At 38.4% G+C, this 27,360-nt stretch overlaps 1 protein-coding gene across 4 annotated transcripts in view; it reads left to right on the forward strand.

Moving 5' to 3' along the window:
• The first annotated feature begins 5,393 nt into the window (after window positions 1–5,393).
• The window catches only part of PPP1R13B (protein phosphatase 1 regulatory subunit 13B), a 72,830-nt gene continuing 50,863 nt past the window's right edge, over window positions 5,394–27,360 (forward strand). For 2 of the 4 annotated variants that reach the window (XM_082057901.1, XM_082057902.1), the window contains exon 1: window positions 5,394–5,713. In XM_082057901.1, the coding sequence (XP_081914027.1) occupies window positions 5,705–5,713 (9 nt within the window). In that variant the 5' untranslated portion in view covers window positions 5,394–5,704. The remainder of the gene's footprint in view (window positions 5,714–27,360) is intronic. The other 2 variants (XM_082057903.1, XM_082057904.1) reach the window with 1 other exon arrangement.

Below are 27,360 nucleotides of genomic sequence, written 5' to 3' on the forward strand. Positions count from 1 at the left end.
ATCACTTCATACAGAAATTGTTGAAAACACTTGAGTACTTGACTCACTGAATCATGGCTGAGATACGCGAGAACAATTTTAGACTTACAGTAACAAATGAAATGGCTGGACTCAATCTTAAAACATGACCTACCTGTCCTTTTCCCCCTCAAACTTAGCCAAGTGATACACCCAAAACGAAGTAGCATATAAACAAAGGAGTAAAGTGAAGCATTGACTTGCTACTCTATCCCCTCCCTAATTAATGTTTCAACTAATAACCCATCATCTAGTTAGTCAGAGATACTTCCACTCATCATGGGCATATGGAAAATTTAAGAAAAAAGTTTTTGTAAAGAAGTATATTGAGAGTCCAAATGGTTATAAACCTAAAGCTACAAGCACAGAGGACCTCTCCCAGGACATTTAAGCTTTTGTTTTCTCCACCCTTTGGAATATAGTTAATGGTTTCATCATTATAAATTACAGAGGAGCAGAACAAGATTTTCCGTCTGTAAAAACAATGGCACATAATCCGTCTTATAGAGCTGTATCTTCTGTAGCTACAACATGAAAAATTAACAGTACCTTTTAGTGTAAGAATTTTATGGGAGTGTATAGTAACACATTCTCAATGAGGCCACAGCATTCTCCACTAAGTACGTTCTGCATCACGTGTGTTGGATTTAGCATACAATTTACGTTATTGTTTAAAGAAATTACATCTCTAATCCACCAAATGCAGGGCTGAACCACATGACGTACCAGACACTCAAATCCCCAGGAAGTGCACACAGCTCTGCTATATACAGATCACATGGCTTCACTCCTGCTTTAATTATTATGCTCCTTTTTAGAATGATGCACTGAGTAGATTGTGCTATGGAAACTTTAGAACCTTAGTCATCTAGTCCAGCATACATTACTTTAGAATATTACAAGGTAGTGATGAAAAAGTATCTTTCTCCTGTTCACGTGTCTCAAATACTGTATACAAAACAGACATCAAAGTGTTTCTTTTAGATTATTATTTATAGTTTATCTCTGAACAGGTTTGGTGGGGTTTAAAATGCATTGGCTCTATATGAATTCAAACATGGCAACATATGACTATTGTTCAGTATGAATTCCTTATTGTTGCAGCCTTAGGAAGTCAGCTTGATTCTGGAATGAGAGGTTACTTAAGGCCATAGCTAACAAATTAAAATATCTTTCCTTTAAATATACACACTTTACACAGTATTTCACAAAAGATTTCAGGCTACCTGCTGTGAAACTCTCCTTGAAATACTTATTGTTTTTGTTTGTATCATCTGTTACATACCTGCATGTTAACTGCCTGGCAAGTTATAGAAGTACTTTTGTGACTCAACTTCTAAAATAGTTTACTTACAGCTAATTCTTCCTGCATTACAGCAAATGCAAAATGTAATTTTTGAAAGGAAAGTTGTACTCTGTAATAAACTAATCCCCTCATTCATTTAGAATGGATACATTAAATTTTTGCGATACACATAAAACCCTCCATTCTCAATTTTTAGACATTTGATTCTGCCAGTTGTGAGGAAATTCATCCTAACTGTCACCATCCAAAAGTCTGCCCTCTAATCTGAGCTAGTCATCCAGGCTCCATCTTAAATCAATAGAGAGATAGGCACCTTCAAAGAGCAACAGATTTAGATAGTGGGATGAGTATCTCGGCATGGAATTAATTGCCTGCAGAGCTACCTCTCTCTTCCCTCCCCATCCCCATTTATCTACAGAAGGGGCCTAGATGGCTGATTGAGACTATCCGCCTAGCTTCTAGATTATTGAAGTTGGATAAGACAGATCCCACCCTAAATGTTTGACCTCTGTGTCTTTCTGGCTATAAATAGGGGTACCTGTTATTTCAAATAAAACCACATGAAAAGAAAAAAAAGTTTTAAATTAAATAAACGCTTATTTTCCTGTGACACTTCAAAAGCCTGAAAATATTTTCCTATGCTCCAGAAAAGCATGTTAAGAATGCAAAATAAAAAAGAAGCAGGATAGATTCAGATGTAGTGGTTTTAAAAACTTTAAAACGCACGTTTTAAAATCTCAGTAGAAGATACTTAAAAAACACAGGTAGGAATTGGAACTTCATCAGGAGCGCTCCTGAAGATCTCATTAGTCTGCCATCTGTATTTCTGGCAATCACTGCTTGTCCTAAGAATAACATGCATGATCAAATAAGCCTGCCAAATTATAAACTGCAGTTAATATTTTTTTTCAATAAATTTGGTTAAAATACAATATATATTAATGGTAATTTTTCTCTACCATAAATTTCAAGTACTTTAGCAAAACACTAAAATGGTAGTTTATACATTTCAATCAAATGTTAATTTATAGCTAAACACGAGCTCGGCACAAATCTCAAAAACTAACCATACCATACCACAGTAATTCTTCATTTTTTGGTGTTTTAAGTTGAATAAATGTCTGTTAAGCTATAGTGGCTTCAATTTGTAAAGTTGAATAATATTGCTCTGTTTTTTGTAAGAACCAATAGGAGCGTAAAAGGTATTTGCATAACATGTTTCCATCCTTATACCAGCAAATAAGCACAAACCCTTTCCTGTCGAGAAAGGCCAACAAAATTAGAGCACCTCTCACACAGGCAACGTATTTCAAAGCAAGTAATTTGAGTTCTGTACTTCTGGCTTTATCTGCTTCCATAACCAAACTCTCTTACCTTATCTTCGTAGGCATTCCCCAAATCATGACTGCTTTTCACACAACCTCACTTAGATAAGACAGGCAACTAACTTGTAGGTATCACTGACCCCTTTGGCCAAACAACATAATGTCTACAAAGTCAGACCAGTCATTTGGTATGGAAATGCAGGGGCAACTGGGAAAACAAATTCCACATTATTACAAGTGATTTGTAGATTTATAAGTTGGAATCAGAAGATTCTATAATGGCTGCTCTGTTGCTTGACTGATAAAAGTGGTTCCTAAAAAGATTCTTCCGTGGGAGAGGAAATGTTAATTAATTTACCACTCCACAGGTAGAGTTTTAAGTCTATGCTTTGTAAAGATTGGTTTATTTTTTTCTTTCCTCATTTCTATGGGAAAATGGAGATGGGAAGGGATGAGTCAAGTGGCATTTTTCAAGGGAAGCAGAAATGGGAGTAGGAACAGGCTTGTATTTATATAAAAAGTACGTACTCTACCTTTTGAAGGCATTTTCTCTTGGTCCGAAGTATCCAGTTTGTCTGGTTGCTGCATTGGCTGAACCTGCATCTGCCAAATGCAGCACCAGGTAGACAAACTTTTATACCAGAGGCCATGACTCCAATAGAGGCATTGCATGGAGGAGTGCCTTCCCTCCCAGCACCAACCAACTACACCATATTATCCCACTTTTCATTTTGTCAGCATTCCTACCTCTGCAATGGAAAAGTAATAGTGTGCTAATATATATAGTATTTTAGTTTTTATTATCAATTACTGAAAACAGGGAGCTCAGCTGTAAATTATACCTGAAAAGAAATTATAGATCATCATTTAAGAATCACTGGCAAAAAAAAAATCTTACCTGGTTAAGGAAAAAAGCATTAGTTTTTAAATAATAAGCGTGGCAAAACATTTTCCCTTGTTAAAGTCAGAATTTCACCACAGATAGTAAGAAGACCAGTACATTTCTATTCACTGTTATTCTTTTGTTCACTGAAGTTCTATATGAATTTGATGAAGATAAGCTCCCATTTTTTTTCTTAAGATACATCACTATGAGCACATTAAGGCCTGTTTCATTTCACACCAGCTGGGTTGCAGGGTTAATAGTATTCCGAGTACATCTTGGAGTTCTCTGTTGGGTCAGAAGTATCAGAGTCTTACCCATTTCCAAAGCTGTGTGTGAGGCAGAATCACAATTTACAAGAAACTGCGTATGATAATAGTGTTATTGTCAGTGAGTAGCGCTCCAAATCGTGCTTGCAAAATAACTTTAAACTGACAAAATATTACCTTGTGATGCTAATAGGTTATTCCCTCGGGACCAATTTATTAAAAGAAGCAGAAGCTCTGACCTACCCCAGAGCTGACCCCAGAGCCTGCAAATACACTGATAAGGATATGCAAGGAAATCTTAGGCAGGTATATATTATTAAGACAATTTACACACTTATCTGGTGTAAAATCTTACATTAATAGGTAAAATTTAATATATAAGGTCATAGTTGAGATTCATATGCTATTATCACTTACCCACAAAGACTTACACAAACAGTATCACAGCTCCTCTCAAAAACTTCCAAAGTTATATTTTTCACTCCAAGCTGAGATCTGTCATGGTGTTCTACAAATAAAAGCAACAAAGTCTGGAAAACAGCCATTTACAGAAAGAATTGAAGTACTGGGTCGGTCCATGTATTTTGTAGATTAGGATTTAAGACTCACAGCAATATGAAATTTGTCTACATTGCATGTGTTACAGTACTGGCATATGGTGATGTTTTGGCTTATAGTTGAGCTTGGACTTCTTCCAAGCTGTTAACTTTCATCTTGCTGTTGTAGCTCTGCAGAACGAGACACCAGAAAACGAAGAAGCTAAACGTTACTTTCAAACGTGAGACCACATCTCACGGGAGGCTGGTGTCAGGGACATGGACAGGAACGCCACCTCTCCTGCTGTCAAGGGGTGCTCTGTACATCAGATTTCACAAGTAATGCACGGCCGAAGGGGCTGTAAAACCCGGGTGACACTAGCTGTGACGTTATTCCAGCCACGCACCGAGCTGTGTTTCGCTAGAGCAGGACCAGCTGTTGTCAAGCGACCTGCCCTGCGCACCCGCCCGCCTTAGGTCACCGGCCCGGGCTGGCACCGCGGAGCGCCCGTCCCGCCGTGGGACACCAGCCGCCCGCGCTACCCGCACCTGCCAGGTTCCCGCACCGCTCCTCCGCGCCCCAGCGCCCAGCTACAGCCGCCCTCGCAGCGGCAGAGCCGGGCCGGGCGGAGCCGCCCCACCGCTACCGCATTCCCCGCATTCCGGGGGCAGAAAGCGCCCAGAGCCGCTTCCCGTCCTTCCACCGCCGGGGCCCGCGGGAAACCGGTCCCAGGCAGCCCGTCCAGAGGGAGCATCACCCGCTGGAGGCCCAGCCCCAGGGCAGGGCAGCGCAAGAGGGAGGAGACCGGTCCCGGAGCGGGGTCGAGGGGAGAACCGCGGGACGGGGCCCACGACGAAACGCGGAGCCACAGGAGGGCACGGGGGTCACGGCGGGTCTGTGGGGGGAACCGGCTCCGGCGCGACGGCGGGAGGTCACGTGCGGCACGGGAGCGCGCACCTGCGCAGCTCCCGCCCCCTCCCCACGCGGGCCGTGCGCGCGCCTGCCGCCGCCCCGCCCCCGGCTCTTCCCGCCTCGGCCAATGAGGCCGCGCGGGGGTTAACCCCTGGCTGGGCGGCGCGGGCGGAGCGGAGCAGGAAGCGCCGAGGGAAGGAGGTAGCGAGGCCGCTGCCGCCGCCGCGCTGAGGAGGAGGAGGAGGGGGTTGGGAGCCCAGCAGCCCGCCCGCCGCTGCCTTCGTCTCTTCCTTCCGCCCGCTGTAGGGAGCGGGGCGCGCGGGAGGCACCTGTCACAGCCGCCAGGGCGAGCGCGGCGTCCTCCACGGTGAGAGGCGGCGGTGGCGGCGGCAGGAGAGGCCCGGCACGGCGCGGCGGCAGCCTCGGCGCGGCTGGCTGGGGGACGACTGCGGAGATGATGCCGGTGAGTGGTAAAGGGGTTGAGTTCGCGTCGTCGCCTTCCTGGCCTGGCGCCGCTGAGCCGGGCGGCGGGACGCCTTGCCTTTTCCTGCGGCGGATGGAGCGTGCGGCGCCGCCGTCATCCCGCCGTGCCCCGGCCAGCCGGGACGGAGGGCGACGGGGCTGCGGAGGCGCCGTCAGGTTCCCTGCGGGGGGTGGGGCCGCGGTCACCGCTGTCCCTGGCTTCTGAGGGGACATGACCTGCTCCCGCTCCTCTCCTCAGCCAGGTGCTGCCGGCAGAGCCGCGCTCGCCGTTTCACCGGCCGTGACAGGTCGAGGGCCGCGTCCCCCCGGGCTCTGCCCTCACGTCTGCCCGACCGGGCTCCTTCCCCGCCCCCCGGCGCCCTCTTGCGCCCGCGGCGGTTTCGGCGGGGGCAGTGGGCAGCGCAGGTTTCGCCGTCTCGGTATCGGCCAGCAGGAGAACGGGCCGGTGGGCGCCGCGGCCCGGTGTGACGCGTGGGTGGGCTCTCTGGGTTTCTGTGGGTGTGTGTGTGTGGGAGGGTATGTTTGTTTGTTTTGATTTTTTTTTTTTTTCCCTTCCAAACACCGGTTCCTCCCGCCCAGGTGCGGGGAAGGGTTAAGCGGTCCCGGGGCAGGCGGCTCCGGCCCTTCGGCCGCTTGTCAGGCGGGTGCGGGCGGCAGCTTCACTCCAGCCTCGCCGCCCCTGAGGAACAGGCGCTCTCCCCTCTCGGGTTCTGCCACCTCTTTTGTGAAACCGTTGCTTATTTATCGAAGATAAAGCCTTTCGTTTTCCCGCAAACAACCTTGATTGTCTTCAGTGACAGAATCTCTCTCCGTTTCCTTCCTCCGTCTCTCCCTCCCCCTTTCGCTGGGGGCTGATGCAGTGGTCAGAAGAGAGTTGTTCTTGATGACTGTTCGTTTTATGACAGGATCCTCTGAGACTGAGTAATGAACAATTGCATTCTTTTTGCTGATTTCTTTCAAACTCTATTTGATCTCAAATATGGGTTTATGAGATACTCTATATAAGGGAGGATCTCCCATGTTTTCTGTAATTCCAATAGAAATGAGCTTTTTATTTACAGTTGCTCTGCAGTATTTGCAACAGAAGCACTGCAGAAGACTGCTTTTCATTGCTCTAACTTTGTTTCGTGACTGAAAGGAGGAAATAATACCTCAAAGTAGATGTAAAATTTCAGATTGAAGAGTACAGGTAGTGTTTATAAATGAGGTGTTATGACAAGCTCTTTAACATGATGTGCTCTTTAACTCACAACTTCTAGGTACCAAAATATTCTGTTGTTACTGTACAAGAATTTCATTGCACTGGGTACACTAGAAACCAGCAAGAAAAGGCTTTTTCCATAAACGTATGGATGTTGGCTTGTAAAAACAAAACCCAAGGTGGCTGTCAGCTTTTTCAGCTTCCATCACAACTTGGGTTATGCTTGATGTTCATAAATTTCTTATAGAAAACCTAGTATGCCAATGACAGGCTAAGTCAGAACAAATGTATTTGCTTCCCGTTACTAACCTGTGTGTGGGTTTCAGGCTGATGTCATAATTTCTAGAGTGCAGTGACTGACCTTTATAAAAGTTTTTTTAACCTATTTGGGTGTTTCTGCCAGTTTCCTGTGTTACCTTCATGGTCGTTTAAATCTTGCAGTTGTTTGTGCTTACTGGAGGGCGTTACGAGATTCAGACTTTTTATGTTTTTGAAACATACTTCAAAGCATTTTTAATACTGACAGCTGAATTTTAATAAAAACAAATTACCTTACTACAATGGCAGCAGTGTTGCAGATTAGAGCTTACTGAATCTGAGTCCATGTTTTACTTTTCTGAAGAGCTTTTAGATGCTGTTACGGACAGTTTGTCATAAGGTAGTTGGGAATATGCATATTTAAATGGACACTGTGACAATGCCTTGAGTCTTCCAGTTTCTTATCCCAGCTCTTTTATTTATGGACTGCAAGGATGAAAAAAAACAACCTAATTTACTGGAATAATCAACATAAAATATCAAAATAATGTGAACATATGGCTGTAGAACTGCACCAAATGTTTTGGGTTTTTTTTTACTTGCGATTTTGTTTTCTGAAAAGGGAGAAGCTAGTGATCTAACTTATGGGATGGAATTCCTTGAATTCATATTCATAGAAGCTTTTTTCCTCCCTGATCCTGTTCTGTGGTTGTTTTTTTTTTATTTTTTGGATAATTAACAAAAGTATATAATAGCAATAGGAGAGACTTCAGTACTACTGGACTTGAACTGTTGTAACAAGTGGACGTTACTACAGCTTTGTGTCAACAAATTAAAAGGAAATGTTATAAAACTTTCTAGTTTTTTATGATTTGCATTTATCAGATTGGAAGTAATTTATGGAGGCCATTTTTAGATTTTTTTTTTTTTGCATTCTGTACAACCGTTTTTAATAATGAAGTAATATTTGAAGCACAGAAAGTAGAATTATCTGTTTTCCTCTTTTCCTGTGTTTTGTTGGCAGTGATTTTTTTTTTCCATGTGGGGAACAATGTTACTTCCAAGAGGCTTTTATCATTTATGTTTTCTTTGGTGACCAGGATACTTCCCTCTCTGTTCTTTAGCATCTTTTCCATCTAAGTTCATATTGCGTATTCTACTTTGTTTTTGAAAAATATGAAAATAACTATTTTATTGGTCCTGAACACAATTGGGCTTCAAGAATTAATAATGACGTGGACTGCACTTTTCTCACCCATTGTTTTTTGCTTTGCTGACATGGCACATCCGTCATAAACTCTTGCATTGCCTCCAGGACATAAGGGCTGTGTGTATGATGAGCTTATGACGCTACGCTGAATATCACCTCTACTAAGGAACTTACCAAAAGAGTTGCTATAAGTATGCCTTGAATATAGTGATTTTTTTTCACTGAAAGAAACGGTTGGTATTTATTACATTCTCAGACTAAAATGTGCAAACCCCAACCTATGTAATATCCTTTCAAACAGGAAATATTTTGGATTAAAACAGTACAGTTGTATTTTGTTTACAAAAATATTGTGGCTGTAGCTGCTCTTTCAGCCACATAATCTATAACCTGTTTGGAGTCTAATTATCATCTTTTTTTCCTTTTTTTTCCTTTTTTTTTTTTTTTTTTTTTTTTTTCCCCCCTGCTGCCTCGGTAGTGTTTTTGTGGGACTTTAGATTTGGTTTTGGAAGAGTGTTGGAAATTTTTCCTTAAAGAAAGCAATTTCTTCTTAAAGAATGCGTTTTCTTCTTGGATGGTAGTTCCAAAATCGCCTGACACGTATTAGCCATATTCCATGCATACAAGGGTGCAGATAAAAAGCCGCTCCTGAAGAGCACTGTTTCCCTACTTAAGAAGAGATACAGTGGGAGAAGGAACTGCTGCTGTTGAGAAATGTGAAACACTTCCTACTTCACACCTAGGTTTTGGGTATCATTCTTCTACAGCGTATGTGAAGTAACATATCATTCCAAAGGCCTAGAACTATGTAGAGTCTGTTCACCATCAGTAAGTGACAGGAGAGGCGATGGGGGATACGGTGTAAGAACTGTGATGGACTGAATCTCTTAGGAGGAACAATTACTGTGGCATGTTCCCCTCGCACCCATTGCTGCAGAGCTCTCCTGGTTTTGCCTTTAACTTAATTGGGAGAAACTCTAATCACTAAGATCACAGCCAGCATTCACGGTTTTGAACGCACCCAGAAGGAACAGTGTGGGACTTTATGCGAGGCTTAGAATCAAAGACTTGTTGCCGTGCCTGTTTTTCTGTTTAGGATCGGGTGCTTGTGTTTGTTTTAACAGAAGTGAGAAGGGAAAAGTTTGAAGAATGTTTAGTGTGGTGTGGTGGCAGTGTGTGATTTTTTATTATATTTTTTTCTAATTAATTTTGTTTGACACTGCAACTCTTCTCCAAAGATGACCATGACTGATGCATATTTTATGTTAGACTAGACAATATACAAGTGGATCTCGAGTATTACAGTGTGCATTAATTCTTAATTGCTACACAAGTTCCTGACCTATGAAGACAGACAGAATGTCTGATAAAACGCAAACCAAAGATGGGTTTCTGTAATGGCTGGTTTTGAATCAAGCTGTATTCCAGGTGAATTAAGAAAAAAATTGTTGTCATTGTTGTTTTGTTTTGTTTGTGTTTTTTGCTTTGTTTTTGTTTTTTTTTGGGGGGGGGTTTATTTGTTTGTTAGTTTATTTTCCAAGTGAGTATACACTTTTTATGTATTCAGTCTAAGACCTTTCTCAAAGAGTACAAAGTGGGCATTCCTTATTCCTAATTTAAACCAAAATATTTTCAAATCAGTGTACATTGTTCTCTTCCCTTAGGAAGGTCACTGCTAATATAATTCTACGTTGTAAAGGTCTAAAGGAAGATGTGTCGCTTTAAGTGTATTAGGAATTTTCAGTGATGTTGAGATAAAATATATTACAATTAATTCAGAGCTGTATAGTTATCAGCAATACTGACATCCTTGTTTGCTGAATAAATTTGAACTGACTGTAGAGAATAATTTGCAAGTTTATCAGCCATTATTAATGAAGTTATTTATTGCAACAAAGCTTAAAGGCCATTTCATGTTTTTTTGGATCATGTCACTGTTTTTTTTAGAATGTTAGAATATGGCCTGTTCCATGGTAAAAACAAGATCACCAGCTTTGCCATCTCAATGAAAACTACTATTCATAGGCTACTTTGCTAATAGAATGTTTAAACATATTTAATAGATATATGTGGATTGTAATGAAACATGAAAAAAAATTGAGGGAAATGATACTCCCTATTAATTTTTCTCCATAGGTTAACATAGATGAGATTGTTGCCTACTGCAGACTTTAGAGAGAATAGGTAGTTATTTGAAAAAAAAAAAGCCATTCTACCAGATAGAGTTATGTTAATTTAACAAATTCAAGTTTGATGTGTAATGTAGGCCTTCTTACTATATTGTAAAAAAAAAAAAAAAAAATAGCAAGCTTATTATTTTATTTATATTAGTTATTTATATTAGTATATCATAGAATGTCAGGCATTGGAAGGGACCTCAAAAGATCATCCAGTCCAATCCCCCTGCTGGAGCAGGAACAGCCAGATGAGGTTACACAGGAAGGTGTCCAGGTGGGTTTTGAATGTCTCCAGAGAAGAAGACTCCACAACCTCCCTGGGCAGCCTGTTCCAGTGCTCTGTTACCCTTACTGAGAAGAAGTGGAACCTCTTGTGTTGTTCCAGTTTGAACCCATTACCCCTTGTCTTATCATTGGTTGCCACCGAGAAGAGCCTGGCTCCATCCTCGTGACACTCACCCTCTATATATCTGTAAACATTAATGAGGTCACCCCTCAGTCTCCTCTTCTCCAAGCTAAAGAGACCCAGCTCCCTCAGCCTTTCCTCACACAGGAGATGCTCCACTCCCTTCATCATCTTCGTTGCCCTGCGCTGGACTCTCTCCAGTAGTTCTCTGTCCTTCTTGAACTGAGGGGACCAGAACTGGACACAATATTCCAGATGCGGTCTCCCATTATGTTAAGAGTTGTCCATACATAGAATAAAGACAGTGCCTTTTTGGAAGAATTTTCAGTCTAATGCTTTGTATTAAAATCAAAGGTCCAATTTATTATTGTTTTAAATGTTCAAGGGGGTTTAGTTCTTTTTTTTCTTTTTTTTTTTTTTTTTTTTTTTTTTTTATTCTTTGTCCTTAGAAGCTGCAGGCAGCTTCAGAAATAAAAATAATTGTTGAGAATGGAGGTTTGAAGAAGCAAACAAATTATTGCCTAATTGGGGGGGGGAGAAGTTGTCTTGCTCCCTCTCTATTATGACTCACTGTTGGAATTTACAAGTCTTACATGTTTGTCTAAATTAAAAGCTTATTATTACCATACATCAATTACTAGCCCAGGATAGCTCAAAATACTTCAACTCTAACTGAATATGCTAGCCTGGGACATAGGAGATTGATTCTTGGGCTTGTGTCAGACCCCAACAAAGTAAGGTGGTTTTTTGTTCGTTTGTTTGTTTTGGTTGTTGTTGTGGGTTTTTTGTTTATCTGTTTTTTTTCTAATTGGAAAATGATATTATTAGGTGATTTTTTTTTCTTTAAAGTCTTTCTTCACTTGCTTTATGAACAGCTTTCTATCAGTCTTGAATGCTGTGTCTCACTGATTCATAAATTACCAGATTTTTTTTAAGTAAATAAATATTGTGAAATAATAATAGTAACTTCAGGTTGGTACATTTTGCAAGTAGTTTGGAAATCTGTCATTAGAATATTAGGCAATATATTTATGGAATGTACTCAATGTTTTGAGCTTCTGAAAGCTATTTTTTTAATGACGGACTATAATAGAATGATATTGTGCAATAAGATACCATCCTTCAGAAGTGGATTTGTGTATCAAAAGCAACAATGATACCGGGAGGACAAAGCATAAATTCTGTAATAATTCAAAGGACAAGCAAGAGTATGAACTGCTTAGTGGAGGAAAAGTATTGAACATGAATTTTCAGTCACTTCACCTAGATTTTAAGTCACTCTGATAATTTTCTTACATTGTGCTCAGAAGCGGGTCGGTGTGATCTCACTGGTCTAGGGGAGAGCGGCTTTGTCACTGAGGCGGTGGGATGTTGGGCTGAGGTTCCTCTTGGGGCTGAGCTGGTTTCACCGTTTCCTCTGCCCACGGAAGAGGCTGTTTCCTCTTCCTTCCTGCTCATTCCCACCGTTTGCATTGAATGGTCTGCACAGCTTGTCTCAGTAAACTGAGCTGGGTTGCTAAAAATGTAAAAAAATTGTTGTATTCAAAGAATGTTGAATATGTACATGCACATATATATTTTGCCAGGCTAGTGTGTTAAATCAGCTCACATTGTGACTATTGTGTTGTCCGTGTTGGTTCAGGAGGGAGGAGACCGCTTGGCTGAGATTGATAACAGAGGAGGGGATAGGGAAGCGGGATCTCTCCTCTTCGGTATTTTTGTTTATTCAGTTCAGCTTTATTGTGGAGCTGGACCGCAGGCAATATATTTTGAATTTTGTTCTCTGGCTATTTACCAGGTGAATAGAACAGTGAAGTGAAACCGAAGAGCTGTGCAGTGCAGTAACATTGTTACTTCTGAGATAAGTTACGGTGTCACCCTTTTTCACATCTTTATTGGGTATTCAGTAACATTTTACATTTTCCCTGAAATGAGAGAAGGGGATTTTTTTTTTTTTTTTTTTTTGTAAAATGTATGGTGTTTGAGTGAATCTTGAGAAACAAATATAAAGTTGGGAAGGAAAAAAACAAAACAAACCCCTATATAACTTAGGTGGCAGTTGCTAGTCTACCTTCATTTTCCCCCTACTTTGCGGTATTGTATTCCTTCAGATTCCTAGCCATGGTTTCTGTATCCTCGTAAGATTCATAGTGTAATTTAACCTAGTTCTTCAGCAGTGGAAGTTCAGTTAAGATATTTAGTTTCCAATTCATTGCTTTACTTATCAGCAGAATTATATTTATGTGTGAGACTAGCTATAAAACTATTTTATTTAAGGAATTCCAACTTCAGCAGGAAACAATATAATATAAACTTGCATATGTTGGAGACACTGTATTTAACCTATGTATACTTATGTCTACTTTAAGTTTGAGAAAAGAATTTCAGCTGTCACATGGCTAAACGAAAGTTTATAGATTGAGAACGGGGGAAACTGAGGCTTCAGTTTTGTGCAGATGAAACGGATGTAACTGCAGGGGCTGCTCTGGTCCTGCCTCTCTGCTGCCCCCTCTCTTGTCTTTCCTCTGGTATTTATCTGATTCTGTGCTGAGCTTTTCCAGTGTGCGAACTCAGCAGGAAGTTGTTTGCTTTTTTTTTTTCCCTCTCTTTCCTTTGCCAGGATACTTTTCTGCCAGCTGAGCACACTGACACTAACTCCGTGCAGGGTCAGATAAGCGCTGCAGCCAGCACAAAGGCTGGCAGAAATGTGTACATTGCAGGAAGGATGGAATCAATTTTATCAGTTTAGGTTGTTGGGATTTTTCAGCGTGAAACAGCTCCATGGTGGTGAATGAATACGGTGAGATATATCTAGATGATTTTGGTATGTAATCCATGTCCCAAAAGAACAAAGAAGAGTAACTTCTCATATCTCTGAAATCAAAACAAGGAAGCACTGCAGTGCCCAAGGTCTCTGCCAGGCTGATTCCTCCCATCCCAAATCCGGTGGATTGACCCCATGCTCATAAGCACAGTGCCTTGATGAGCATCTGAATTAATTGTATGTTCTGATCTCTAGGAAGCCGATTTTTATCACTTCGAGACCAGCAAACCTTGCTTGTCTGAAAACCAGGATGTGTCTGTCCAGACCTACTAACATGAATAGTTGAGAATTGTTGAGAGTTCTAGTATTAGATGAAAAAAAGCAGTAGACGGGGCTGCATTATTATATGTGGAGAAAAAGTCTTGCCTGCATTGCTCTCTGATGTTTAAAGGGAAGGAAATAGGATGGTTTGAGACTAGCAAAGTTTACCGTAGCCATTAAGTACAGGCTTACCTGCATATAAATGTTCTTTTTTTTAACTTATCAAAGAAGCTGGGTTAAGTCTTCATTCAGAAGAACAGGTACAGTTGAGGAGACATACTTTGAATGCATGTTTACATGAGAAAATAATTTTCTAATCCTGTTTCCTAATGCAATTTGTCTAATTTATGATTCAAGACTGTGCTGCACCTGTTAGCATTCTGACTTCTGTTCTCAAGGTGATACTTTCAATGTAGTTATGGTACTTTCATATAGTTCAACCTCTTTTTTTCTCTACCTCCTCCTCCCTCCCTGCTTACTACTTCAAAAACAAAAGAAAACAACAACGACAAAACATCACTCTCCCCACCCTCAAAAACAGGCTTCAGAAAGTTTATCTGGCTGTCTTGTAAAATTGTAACCAGTGTGTTAGTCAAAAACTGATAAAAATCTACCAGATCTAGGCAAAGCTAGGGGTTATCAAGTCGCTTAAATCCAAAATGTTGTCATAATATGCCTTTAATCAATGTTACTAACATCTCCATCACTTCATTTGAAAAGATACAAAACTAGGAGAGGGTATTTGTACATTGTTGTGGTATAATTGATGTTGGTAAAATGGTTGGCAGGCTGGTAGCATGTTGTAGAGAGAAAAATGTGATAGCCAGAGCGTACACCATGTGATGGCGTGGGCAGCGTCGGAAATGACTGTCTCTAGTAAGTTTGAACAGTTCAACTAGTGATTACTTGCCTGAAAATGCTAAGTTGCCCACTGACACCTTAGTTAACTTATTATTTGGGCATCTGCGAAAGTACCAGCATCTATGAACTAACAGCCATTTCATACAAATCCTGTAATTTGCTCAAAGAGAACTGGTCTTGTTTTAAACCAAACCAGGACTGATAATTTTTATAGTACCTGGGTATGTTAGATACTTAGCTTAGTCAAATACATACTTAGAAGCAAACAGGGTTCTTAGTGTTAAAGTTGCTATTCAGACACATCGAAAGAGAAGTTGTTAGATTTTCCAGCAAGTTCCTGGAATTGAAATTTTGGATGATCCTGCGGTGTAACGAATGGGTTAATTACTATTCAGGCTGCAAAAAGTTGGACCATGTGTACACTTTGGGAGATTATTGAATTCTTGAAACAGTGTCTTATAAAAATAAACTGTGAAACTCATCTCTGTGTGCAGCTTCATCTCTGCGTGCAGCCCTGAATGTCTCAGCATGCCTGATGGTTATTAATTTCCTTACGTAATGCTTTATTGTCCCAAGTTATCTAAATTTCAGAAAATTTTAGCTGCAAGTTGGAATCCTTTACTTCTGATAGTGGAAAAAAGATCTGTAATGGTTGACCTCCTTTACGCTTCTAAATAATGTCAGGATCAATGTAATTATTTTAAAACCACATCACATGCATTGGTGTCTATTCCAGCTCATGTCACTTGGAAATCTTTTCAACCCTTCAACCATTTTTCTAAATACCTTCTTGGTGTACTAACAGTGCAGTGTATTTACCATTTTATTGTCATTTACCACTTCTTAAGCAAGAGCTTGTTGGATATGGGAATATACTACAAAAATCCAAGCTTTACAGTGAAACAATCAGTTTCAAGTCTGTTGCTTACAATATCTCCCCTACCAAGTTCCTGACTGCAGCACTTTATTTTTATTTTTTAAAATTTTTTTAGATTGTGGAGAGCAGTAGTATTTGTTATTGTAGCACTGATAGGAGGTAAAGTGGTGAAGGAGGTTGAAATCAGTTTAAACAAATACTTACATCAGAATAATTTAATTTCTGTATCAACTACTGTGTTTTTGCTCATTTTTAGCTAAACAGAATTGTTGAGTTTTATTTACTTTCACATTTACCAACCTTTAGACAACTTTGATATCCATTTTATAGTGGATTTTTTGTATTTACAGTACAAAATTACAGTCTGAAAAAACACTTCAAGGGACATGAAGGGCACATTAAATCAGAGGATTCACTATACAGTGTTTCTAATATGGCATTATTGTATTTCTGGATGTTTTATAACAGTCAAACTAACAAACCTTTGTGATTTGAGTCTTCAACACATTGCTGGATTAGCCCGTTTTACTGCTGTTCCCTTCCCCCAGTCATCTGACGCTACCAAATATTGCTCAGTTTGCTCACTGAGTTCTGAAGAACTGAGAAGCCTTGGCACAAAATTACAAATAAGCTTGATCTGGAGTGCGTGTACTTGCCTGTATCTTTCAGAAGCAGAAAAAAGGTTTTGGTCAGCTTTTTCTTATTATCTCACAAATGATACAGAATTTTTTCAAGCAGTGAGGTCTCCCTAGCATCTTTTCTTCCAGTGCTCAGAGATAAGTGTTCTGATTGCATCTGTATTTCTTTATAAATCTTTTGTCTTCCTTTCCCCACCTGAAGTGGGGACCAAGGTCCTCCAGTCCTTCAGTTGTTCTATTAAACACTGCAGTTTTGTTGTGAGAAAAGATGCCTTCAAAGATGTGAAAGAATGCAAAAATGTGAATGTTGTGTGTAGCTATGACTACAGACACTAATATATAAAAATATACATACTGGAATAAATAGTCTGATGTGCTGGGGACTCAGGGATACTCCTGTGTTTCTAAACTCATTTGGAGTGTAGTTGGCAAAATCCCTTCCACACACCCTGGACACGTACCACCCCTAACACCCTCCGCTGGAAAAGAGCATACTAAGCACAGTTTCTATTTTCAATGTGGAATGTATATATTTGAATATATGTATTTGACATGTTTAAATCAAATTCTTTTTCACTTTTATATTATTTACCCATTGTTTGGAAAAAGGAAAAACGGTCACCACAACTCAAACTCTACATAGGTGAATGTACAGTTCTAGTGTAATAGAACATCCCTTTTTTACCTCAGTAAAATAGGTAAACTTACAACTAAGTTTATATGTTTCTTAAACCTCGGTGGAAGTGATAAGTAAACCTAGGTACCTGTCTCATTAAGTATTATTTATTTACAATGACCTGTGAAAAACTTTATGGGACTTTTTGGGAGTTGGATTGGTTTTGTTTTGTTTTGTTTTCAATTTTCCCAGTGTGTTCCATGGGTTTTTTTGATTAATCCTACTGGAGAAACTGAAAGAAAATGTATAGAAAGCAAACAAGCCAGGTTGGGTTTTTTTTTTCAGTCTTTATCTTGTATGCAAATTATAATGTTAATTTTCATCTGGAAGTAATCTGAAGGTGTCTGTTTAAATTGATTTTCCACAAATGTGGAAAATCTTAGAGGGCCTCCGTGGAATCATGCATGTTTGTAGTTAAGCGTGTTCAAAATAAATAAACAGTACATTTGCATATTAGGCATTTACAATATAGCTTATATAGTAGAAGTAAAGAAGTGAAAATAGTGAGAAAGATAGGCTGGCAAGGTGGAACAGAAGTTGTTAAATAAGCCTTAATTTAAAGTTAGTGGTACCCTGCATGCAGTGTTGTATTTTATTTCCTCTGAACTCTTGCTTTTCTTCATATTTGTCTCTTACTTCTCTGTGTATTCTTAGTTGCTCAAATCCACCAATTTTAATCTATAGCTTTGTGTTAAGCAGTTTTCCATTTTGTGCAGATACTTAATGTAAAGTTGTGTACATTTTGGGGAATTATATTTTCAGTTTTACTTTATATTCTTTTTCCTACGTCATTCCATGTGGTTTTCAGAGGTCATGAGTGTCTTCATGTTAAAATACTTTAGTAGGATCATGGACTGCATTTACTTTCCTACTGAGTGATTTCCATAATCTGCAGATATATAGGTTTGCTAAATATGAGCTTTGTCCCATAGGACAAGTCTTCTCGGATTTTGCAGGGCTTTTACATTTAATATAGGATCATAACTTACGTCTATGAAATACTGCATGTACCTCGTCTCCTTCATTTAGAACATTCAAAACCTTCTTACATTTTTGGGAGAAAAATTCCCTTGTTTCTTTAATCTAGGATTTTGATGCTGATAATATATTAAGCAACCAGAAGTTGTGGTATCCTTATCTCTCTGCATATATCCTAGATTTATATTTATCTACTTAACAGTAACAGTTACAGATCAGTCAGGCAATTAATTGCACTGGATTTGATAATATGGAGACAGTACATCTACAGACTATATGAAAGAAAGTAAGGGACTATATTATGCTTATGTTGTTTTTATTATTTATATGATTTAACAAAATATAGACAGGTGTTTTCAGTTATTTCAGATGGCAGGATAAAAGGGAGGTTCAGTGACACATGCTTATTTTAGTTCAATTTCTTCTTTTGAAAGACCCCAGTTACCCAGTAGAGATGACAAGCTTTAGTTTTGGACCCCCCATGTACTTCTGGTCTGCATGTGCATGTCGTGCCTTTCTATTGCAAGGGAAACTTTTATATGTTTGTTTAGAAGAATTCAGCCAGTAGCCATAGATGGAAAAGTGGCACAATATGTGTTAATATAGACCCAGCTTTTCCTCTCAAATATTTATTCATGTGATACAGTTTGTTTTTCTGGCAGATAAAGATACAATCTGGTTTTGGAGAATAACCAGATTAGATTTTTCTGTCCTTCCAAAAACAAAATAACCTTTTTAATAAATATCCTCCAGTTTCTCATTTATTTAAAAAGTTCTCAGTTGCTAACAGGTGATTTTTTTTTTTTAAGTTGCAGCATTTTGTAAGTCTGAAATGACTCAACCAATTATATTCTCAATAAATGTCTCAACAAGATGCGTGTTTGCTGAGGAGGAAGGAATACTGCATGGGATCAGAATGTTTTTGTTACTGACAAGATGTGTTAAGGGAGGACAGTACTATTTCTGAATGTTGAAGCAGGCTAAATACAGTATCTTACTAGCTTTTTCTTCTCTGCCGCTGCTTGTAGGGAAGGGTAATATAACAATTCTGTGGCTCACAAATAGAGCTGAGAACCCATTACTTTTCCTTTCCTGCATACGATGTGTAAGGTGCTACACAGAAACTGTAGCTCATAGCTCTGTTTTAAGACAGATAGGTCTTTCAGCTCCTGTTGATCTTTCTTAGTGTGGGTTGGACTTTTTTTTTTCGTTTACCCCCTTGGGTCACTTGCTCACTTTCTCTCTGTTTTCTCTACAAAGGGAATGGATCCAGCTGGAGAACGTGCTTTGCTCCTGCAATTGTAGAGTAAGAGCTGGGTGCTCTGTTGGTGCCATCTCTGTCTGTTCCCCACTCTGGATCCTGTACAGTGTTGACAGGAATGATGATAAACAGTCGCTGTCCCTTGACATGACGAGGCAATCAGAAACATAGTTTACCGGTTTATATTCTATGCTGCTTGAAATACATCCAGCAAGAAGAGAGACTTTGCCAAGAATGGAGTAGTGCTTGAACTGTAGTATTTTTAGACATAAATCCATGGTGGATTTGTTGTTATTGTTTGGTTTTTAAGATGGTTGGTCTTTTTAAAACATTTTCCTGATTCAAGAAAATGTGTCATGGAAATATCTTTTCATAGTTGTCAGGAATATTTGCTCATGGAACTTCTGCTCACATCATTGCCTCCTTCACCCGGAAAATCACTTCTGTCTCTTTTGAGACAGTCAGAACCTTATATGTAAATTTAAAATGAATACTTACTGTTTGTCATTATTATAATAGCAAAGAAAGATGACTATTGCACAACCAGCGGATAGCAGAACTCCCCTACTGCAACCTTGCCTAATTAGGTGAAACTTGATCTACCCTATCTTGTTCCTGTCACAACTGTGGCCTGTCTTGTTTCTTTAGAACATCTTATCACTGCTCGTCATTACTGCTTGAATTCATATGCCAGTAGACCAAAAATACTCTGTTTAAGTAGTTTTTCACTGTAGTTGTTGCACAGAAGTTTTTGCTTAATACTTTTATATTCACTGCTTTTACAACTATCCACATGAAGAATATTTTAAGGATGGTTCTTCAGAATATTATAAAAACATCAAAAGAGAAATCCTGGCTACCAGAAAAGACTGGACTTAACTCTAAAAACTGGACAAGGGACAGAATTATGAAAAAGAAGGTGAGATTAAATTGATTTTTGTTTATTTGCTGTAAAATTAAGCATTTGGGGATTTCTTCTTGTAAAGCCAAATAGTTCATCCTTATAATGGGTTAGAATGTGTATATGTGGGATTTTTACTTGAAGGCCAGAGATTATTGCCTTATGTGGGTTTTTTTCTGTATATGAAATGTCTGAAATTTTTAATTTTACCTTGCATAAGTTGTTCAATAAAAAAAAAAAAAATATTATTAGTTGGTTTTGATTCAGCCCAAGTGGAGAGCTGAGAGTAAAACAGAACAGCTTTTATTTTTTTTTTAAATCTGACATTTGAAAACTAAAGAAATACACTGGAAAGTTATTTCCTATTATGTACAATTTCCTCTCCGATGGAAGGAGAACTCTGCAGACTGCCTGTTGAATCCCAAAGGATGTATTCACTTTTCACTTTTTATATTTTTGCCAAACCAGATAACATTACATCTAGGATTGAATGGTTGTTATTCCCTGAAAGCGATACACTAAACAATCAGTATTTTGTTAATACTTTCCACTCGGTGGGAGAAAGCTGTGGCAGTCCCATCTTCTTTTGCTCTATTGAAAACAGAAGAAAAGAGCAGTACTGATTCCAGTTGCAACATTACGTTTGGGTGTGTGTCTGTAGATTTCATAAAAGTTGTTACTCTTTATAAAATGGAAAAGCAATGTTTGGTGCTGCAAATCGCCTTTATTAATAGTCAGAAAGCATGATGCCTTTAGTAAAAATGCGGTGTTGGTTGGTATTGTTTTATGCTTTTTTGTATGAGTGTTTTGTTTTGTTGAAAAGTTGTAAATGAGAAGACACAAATGTCTGTCTTTGTATCCTGTACTTTTTTGATGAGGTTATTTTCAATGCAGTAGGTAGGTCAGGCTTTTCTGGAATTCAGTGTATTTTGGATGACTTTGCTGTAGCTGTTGACAAGGTCAAACGCAAGACTGTAGAAACATCGGCACCTCCCTTTCCTTAGCCTTGGCCAAAATATTTTTAATAATTCAAGAACACTCGGTTCTGCAATACAAATTCTGTGGGACACTTTTGTTGCATGTGGATTTTGAAGAGTTGTCTTTCAGGGAAATTAACCCAAAACCTCATGCTTAACTCTGCTCTTCAGCTTTGCCTTGTGTCATCAGAATGAGCTTTCTTTCAAAGTAAATTACAGTATTGCTAATCCCAATATTCAAAAGCCTTAAATAGGACTTCTCTCCATATCCCCTGCCAAATAAAAATAAAAAACTCGATTTTTTTTTTTTCCTTTCTTACCTGTCATCTGGTTCTTGAGTCTTTGTGGAGGTGGTGTGTTTTGTAGAGTTTGGGGTTTTGTGTGTGTGGTGCATGGTTTATTGGTTTGGGTATGGGTTTTTTGGCTTGGGGTTTTTGTGGGTGTATGTTTTCTTTTTGTTTGTTTGTTTTGTTTTCGCTTTTCTACCTTTCCTTTTTGTAAATATGACTTTTTTTCCCCCTGACTGGAAAGCTGAGATTCTTATGTAATAAAATGATCTCTGAAGCTGAGTCATCTTGGATTTAGTTTTGTTTTTAATTTATTACCAGTTCACCTGAGTTTACTGCAGATTTTACAGCACTACAGTTGTCTTACAATGTTCTTCAGCAACACGTCTTCTGTAATGATTTGGAAAGTAAAATATTTAGTAGTATTTTTAAACATATTATTCATATCTCATCAGCTGCTGAAACGAAAGGGGCAGTTAATATTTTAGGACTGTTGTTTCAAGCTTGTAATGCATTTGATGTATGACATGCTGGTTACCTAGACAGATATGAAAGATTTAGAGCTCTGAACATTAGCACCGTGTTGTGTTTGTGATCTTGTACAATGAGAAGGGGTTGTAGTGCCCCAGTGATTCCTCTCTCCTTTCCCACTGGGGCCATGGGGTCGCACCTGACCGTGTACTGGGGGTTCCCACTTAACTCTCTGAACCGTTTGATTTGGAGGACCCTCAGTTGGAAATGTGAAGAATAGTAGAAATGTGGACAACATGTTTATTTTTTATCAAAATAGAGCTATCAGAGTTTACGGACAAATGGATTTCAGGGAAGATGACTGCACTGATGTGACTGCTGTTTTGATCTGGAGTTTTGCTGTCCCTTGAACTTCTGACTTGCCCTGTGTGTTACTGGTGTTCCATGCATTTGCAAATGCAACACCTGCTGCAGTTTTTTAAAAAGAATTTGTCAAGAATCCATTGTTTAAGGACTTCTCATATTAGTAGGCCTAAGCAACTACTAAAATATTTAGTTATAGCAGGGTTATTTGCTAGTTTCTTAAATAGATTAGCAATTTCTTTTACATTTTTATTTAGTAATCGGCACAAAATTGATGTGCCTGCTCATTTTTGTTGTTTTTTCAAGGTGCTTTAGATAAATCTTATTGAAATTAGGCAGGCAATACTAGATTATGTTTGTCATCCTAAGATTCACACACAAAAAATATTCTAAAAGATAAAAACCAGTATCCTTAACAAAGTCAGAAGTGTCAGAAAAACTCTGGGACTTCTTTAGAGCTGCTTAATTTTAAGATCAGTCTTTTGTTCTTCATTGCTAGATGGCAAAGACTCATTTGAAATAGTCCTATAATGAATCAGAGGATACTAATCTGCAAGTTGAGAGTACTTATTTTTATGTGTTGAGTTGTCATGAACCACGTAAGGGGTTTGGGAAATCGAGCATCAACTGATCAGAGCAGAGAGTCTTTCAAGAGGAGTCTCCAGCTTCTACCTTTTAATAATAGTTGTGTGTATCATGAAAGATAGTATATGGCCCACATATGGAATGCAACAAAATTTCAAAGCCTTGTTCTGTAAAGAATAAAAATCTCTCTATTTGTGACGTATGTTGCCTAGTGGGGAAATGTGCACAGCAAGAGCTCGTCGGTATACCTAGAATTATCCCTGTGTTCTGAAGTCTCTTACATGGTAACTAGCGTCTTGACAGTCCTTTGGTAGAATTATTTGCGTCAAGGAGCAACAACATGATCTCTTGCTGTTTCTCCAGATGTAGCAATATAGGAATCAAGCCAACAGATAATACGATTCAGGGATGTTGAACTCATTCTGTAGCAAGTGCCAAATTACATTTTCCACTAGGAAACATCACAAGAGGCATGCATGTTTTATAGATTTCTCTAACTTTAGGCTGTGTTCCTTTAGCTAATGACATTAAATATTGCACTTGGACAGACTCCCTTTTAATTTAATAGTTACATTTGTAATGCAACCTCTTTTATTCTTTTAACTTGTCCCTTTTCAGCTATACCCATTTTCCCTTCTGTAGCCACATATTTACTGCCCATCTTTTAAATTAATTTATCCGAGTCTCAGCACCTGCTTGCTTTTAACAGAACCATCCGAATCTAAAAGAAGGCATTCCAATGTTGGGACAAACAACAAACAGCTTCTGTGAAGATAGTATCTGGAGAACTGGCAGTGGTTTAGTACTATGAATTGACTGTGACTTCTAGTATAGTCTAAAATATGATCTATAATATATTAAATGATCGTGACACTCATCTGTCTGAGGCAGATGCTAGAAACCGAACATTTGTTAGGTCAGTTGTGGGTTGGTTTTTTTTAGCCCTAGTCATGTCGTGCACCTCACAGTCCATAGAACACCCATTGGAGTCTGTGGGTTCTTGTGTTGTTTACACAAGTGAACTTTAAGTTGCTGTTGTTTTCATTAGGTATTGTTTTCCTAGAGCTCTGGAAGTCTTTCAGTTAAGTACTACAATACCTTTCATTTAATAATCTGTAGATCTGTCTTGCTTAGTTGTATGTAAATATGTGTCCTGCCTCTAGAAAAACCTTGGCTTATTTTTCTGTCCTGCAAAAAGCCTGCCACGGAAGGAGGCTTCAAGTTCCAGATCTACAACTGATGCTGTAGCTTTTTATCTTTCAGTAACAAAGAGCAAGAAAGTGTAATAAGTATCTCTTCAGCAAATAAATATCAAGTAGGTGTAGGTTTTTGAAGTAGTCTGAATCCTGTTGAACACCTGCTGTCACATATGTAAGCTCATTTACTGAAGAGGGCAAAGGCAACAGTCTTGAAAGTCCTGCGAGGAAGTGTCGGTGGTTTTTGTCAGTTCCTTAAGCCATTGCATACATGTAGGCCTTATACAAATGTAGGAAAATCTTGTTCAAGGATTTCTTCTAGTGCTGTACCTCCACATATCTATAAGAGGAGTTAAATACTTTTATATTTTTATTTTATTTTTTAATTCAAGTTATTTCTGTGCTCTAGCAAGAGCTGTAATTTTATATCCCATCACAAAGTCTGTTGGTGCAAGTCTGGCAATACTATATTTTTTCTCCTGGTTATGTTTTCTGTAGCCGGGTTTCTTGTGCAGAGCCTGATGGAGGTGGATGTCAATGTGGATCAATTTATTTTTTTCTTGTGGTGATTGCAAAGTGGTAAGTTAATGCAAACTAGTGTACAAGCTAACGCAAAAAATGCTTTTGTGAGATAAGTATAGTCGAAGTAGCTTTAAACAACATTAAATTTTCAGATTTGATCAAAACTACAAGCATTATCCAAGAATAATAGTAACTTATTTTTATTTTTGAGTAATCTTATAAATGCTTATGTTTATCAATAGTGAAATTTATGGGTTTAATGTTTGTTAGTAGCCCATAGCCAAATGCTACATATTTTTAATTTCTGAGGCTTGCTCCCCATTTTGTGAATTCTTTCGCAGGCTATATGGAGGCAGTGGGCTTCAAATTTGAAAGTGTAGTATGAAACATGTTGTTGGTTTGACAAGTCTGCAGTTTGCCAGAAAACTTGACTCAGTTTTGTATTCTTTGCAAACTGAAGTATGTTGGTTGTACTACCTTTGTGAATTTTACTAATGCAGTTAAAAAGACGTTACTGGACTTCACATTTTGGCCTGAACTCGAAGTGTGTACAGCTTGGATGTGAGGGAGTGTGTTCAGAAATATGGGAATTTAATGTAGTTATTTCTCACCCCATATACGGAGAAGAGGAAAAGATGTCAAAAGAAAGAAGTCTTCTGATGAAAAGCACAGTAACTGATAATAAATTTGCTGTATGTCTTGATGCTTTTATTTTAAACAGGACTTTTAAACATATTGCAAGAAATTCTTCAAGAGATCTATTTTAAAAAATGACAGATTATTCTGAAGTTTAACAATTATTGGAACAAAACATGCTGGTGAATAACTTGTTTATTAGGTGGACATTAAATGTTTGGTTTTAATATAGGGAAGTGAAATGGTTTAATCTTACTACTATTTTTCTGGGATTTACACATAGTAATCAACAACAGAGATTTGTTTGAGGTTTGCCTGAAATTCAACAGTATAAAAAAATACTTATGACATGACTCAAGAATGTATCTTTAGATGGCTTTAATTAAAACAGTTTTGTGGTTATAATTTCATAGTCTGATTTCTTTTAAAATGAAATTGCTTAAAGCTTCAACAAATGAAATCTATAATCTTAAGAAGGGACAGTGTTCATATTGCAAATAAAGCTAAAACTGCTCCAGTGCTTGAAATATGCAACTAGAATTTCTACAGCTGTAGCTGATGCAAGATTTATGTAATGGCACGAATTCCAGGCAAGCAAACTTGCATGAAATAATTGAAATAATGAAATAATTTGTAACTTTTTTTTCTCTGACTATTCTGTCTGCAGACTTGTGCATATTAGTATGTCTCATCAACAAATTTTCACCTCTTCATATTTTGCTTGTATCTCATTCTGTAATTTTTCTATTAACTAAAAGCCTCAGTCTTAGTTGAAGTTCATATTTGATTGATGTGGCCTTGACATGTCAGTAAGATCTGATTTTGAATGTTTTAGTTAAAACCACTCTAGTAGAACCTTAAGTGTAGTAAGCTCCTGGGACGAGGATGAAAATTATCAAAACCTCTTGGGAGATGTTGAGGTCTTTACCTTACAAAAGAGATTTACTTTGAATAAGTCTTTACTTTGCTCATTGTTCTTGTCTTGGAGTTGTAGGCACCACTAAGTGAATCGTAGAATCAAGTGCTCTGAAATAGTAAAACACAAGATCGTGAGTGGATTTTTTGGAACTCTTTATTAGGGAAAAATGCATGGTGAGAAGGAAATGGTTTCACATTCTCATGAAACAGAAGGAATAAAGTTGGCATTTCTATCAGAAATATGTCTTGTACTTTAAGTTCATTGTGTGTCAGCCTTTTAATCATAGACATTTCATATATTTGAAATGTCTGATCACTCTTCTGCTGGAGGAAGAGGGTGTTGTTGCTTTTGTTGCATCTTAGTTTTACACATTTAAATTTATAGGTTGGTTAAAAAAAAAAAGGCAAAGTGAAAATTTAATAAGACTAAACAATGGCGTGTGAATTTACTGGTATTAAATATCCAATATATTCTTAACTCCCAATAATATGCTTGATAATGCTTAAATTGGCACAAGTTCTTAACACAAAAATATCTATTATCCACTATACCCTTAGGCTTTCCTATATCTAAATTTGGGTAATAAGAGCAATGGATAGCACAAAGGGAAAGTTTAATGAGTTTCATTTTCTTGGGATGTGACTTTTTTTTCCTTAACCTTTTGTTCACTGCTTGAATGATCTTGCTTCTAATCTTTCATAGATGTGACTTTTCTAGATTACTGTGGTGTTGTGGATGTAAAATAGGTTATATGTGGGAAGAGTAATGATCATCTGATCCATTTTTGCCAGGAACCCATGTTTTGAGTGGAAACATGGGGTTTAGTTAAAAACATATGTAAAAAGCCAGCTGAGTAATTTCTCATCTTCATCCCCAAAACTTGCTATTTCTCTTTTTTCTACTTGAATATATGATCATTACTATAAGAAAATAATCTCAACTTGTTTTAAATTCTAATGTTTCAGCATGTCCTGAAACAGTACTTGTGTGATTGCTTTCTGATAGCTTAAATAATTCAATTTTCTGCAAGTAGGGTATCAGGAGAAAAGTACTTATATAGGGACTGTATAAATTAGTATTTATTGTATCATCTATCTGAGTTAGTAAATTAAGTTGAGCATAAGGCAATGGAAGTGTGGGTG

Source organism: Streptopelia decaocto, assembly GCF_964273445.1.
Source record: "Streptopelia decaocto genome assembly, chromosome: 7".
Classification (NCBI taxonomy): Eukaryota; Metazoa; Chordata; class Aves; order Columbiformes; family Columbidae; genus Streptopelia; species Streptopelia decaocto.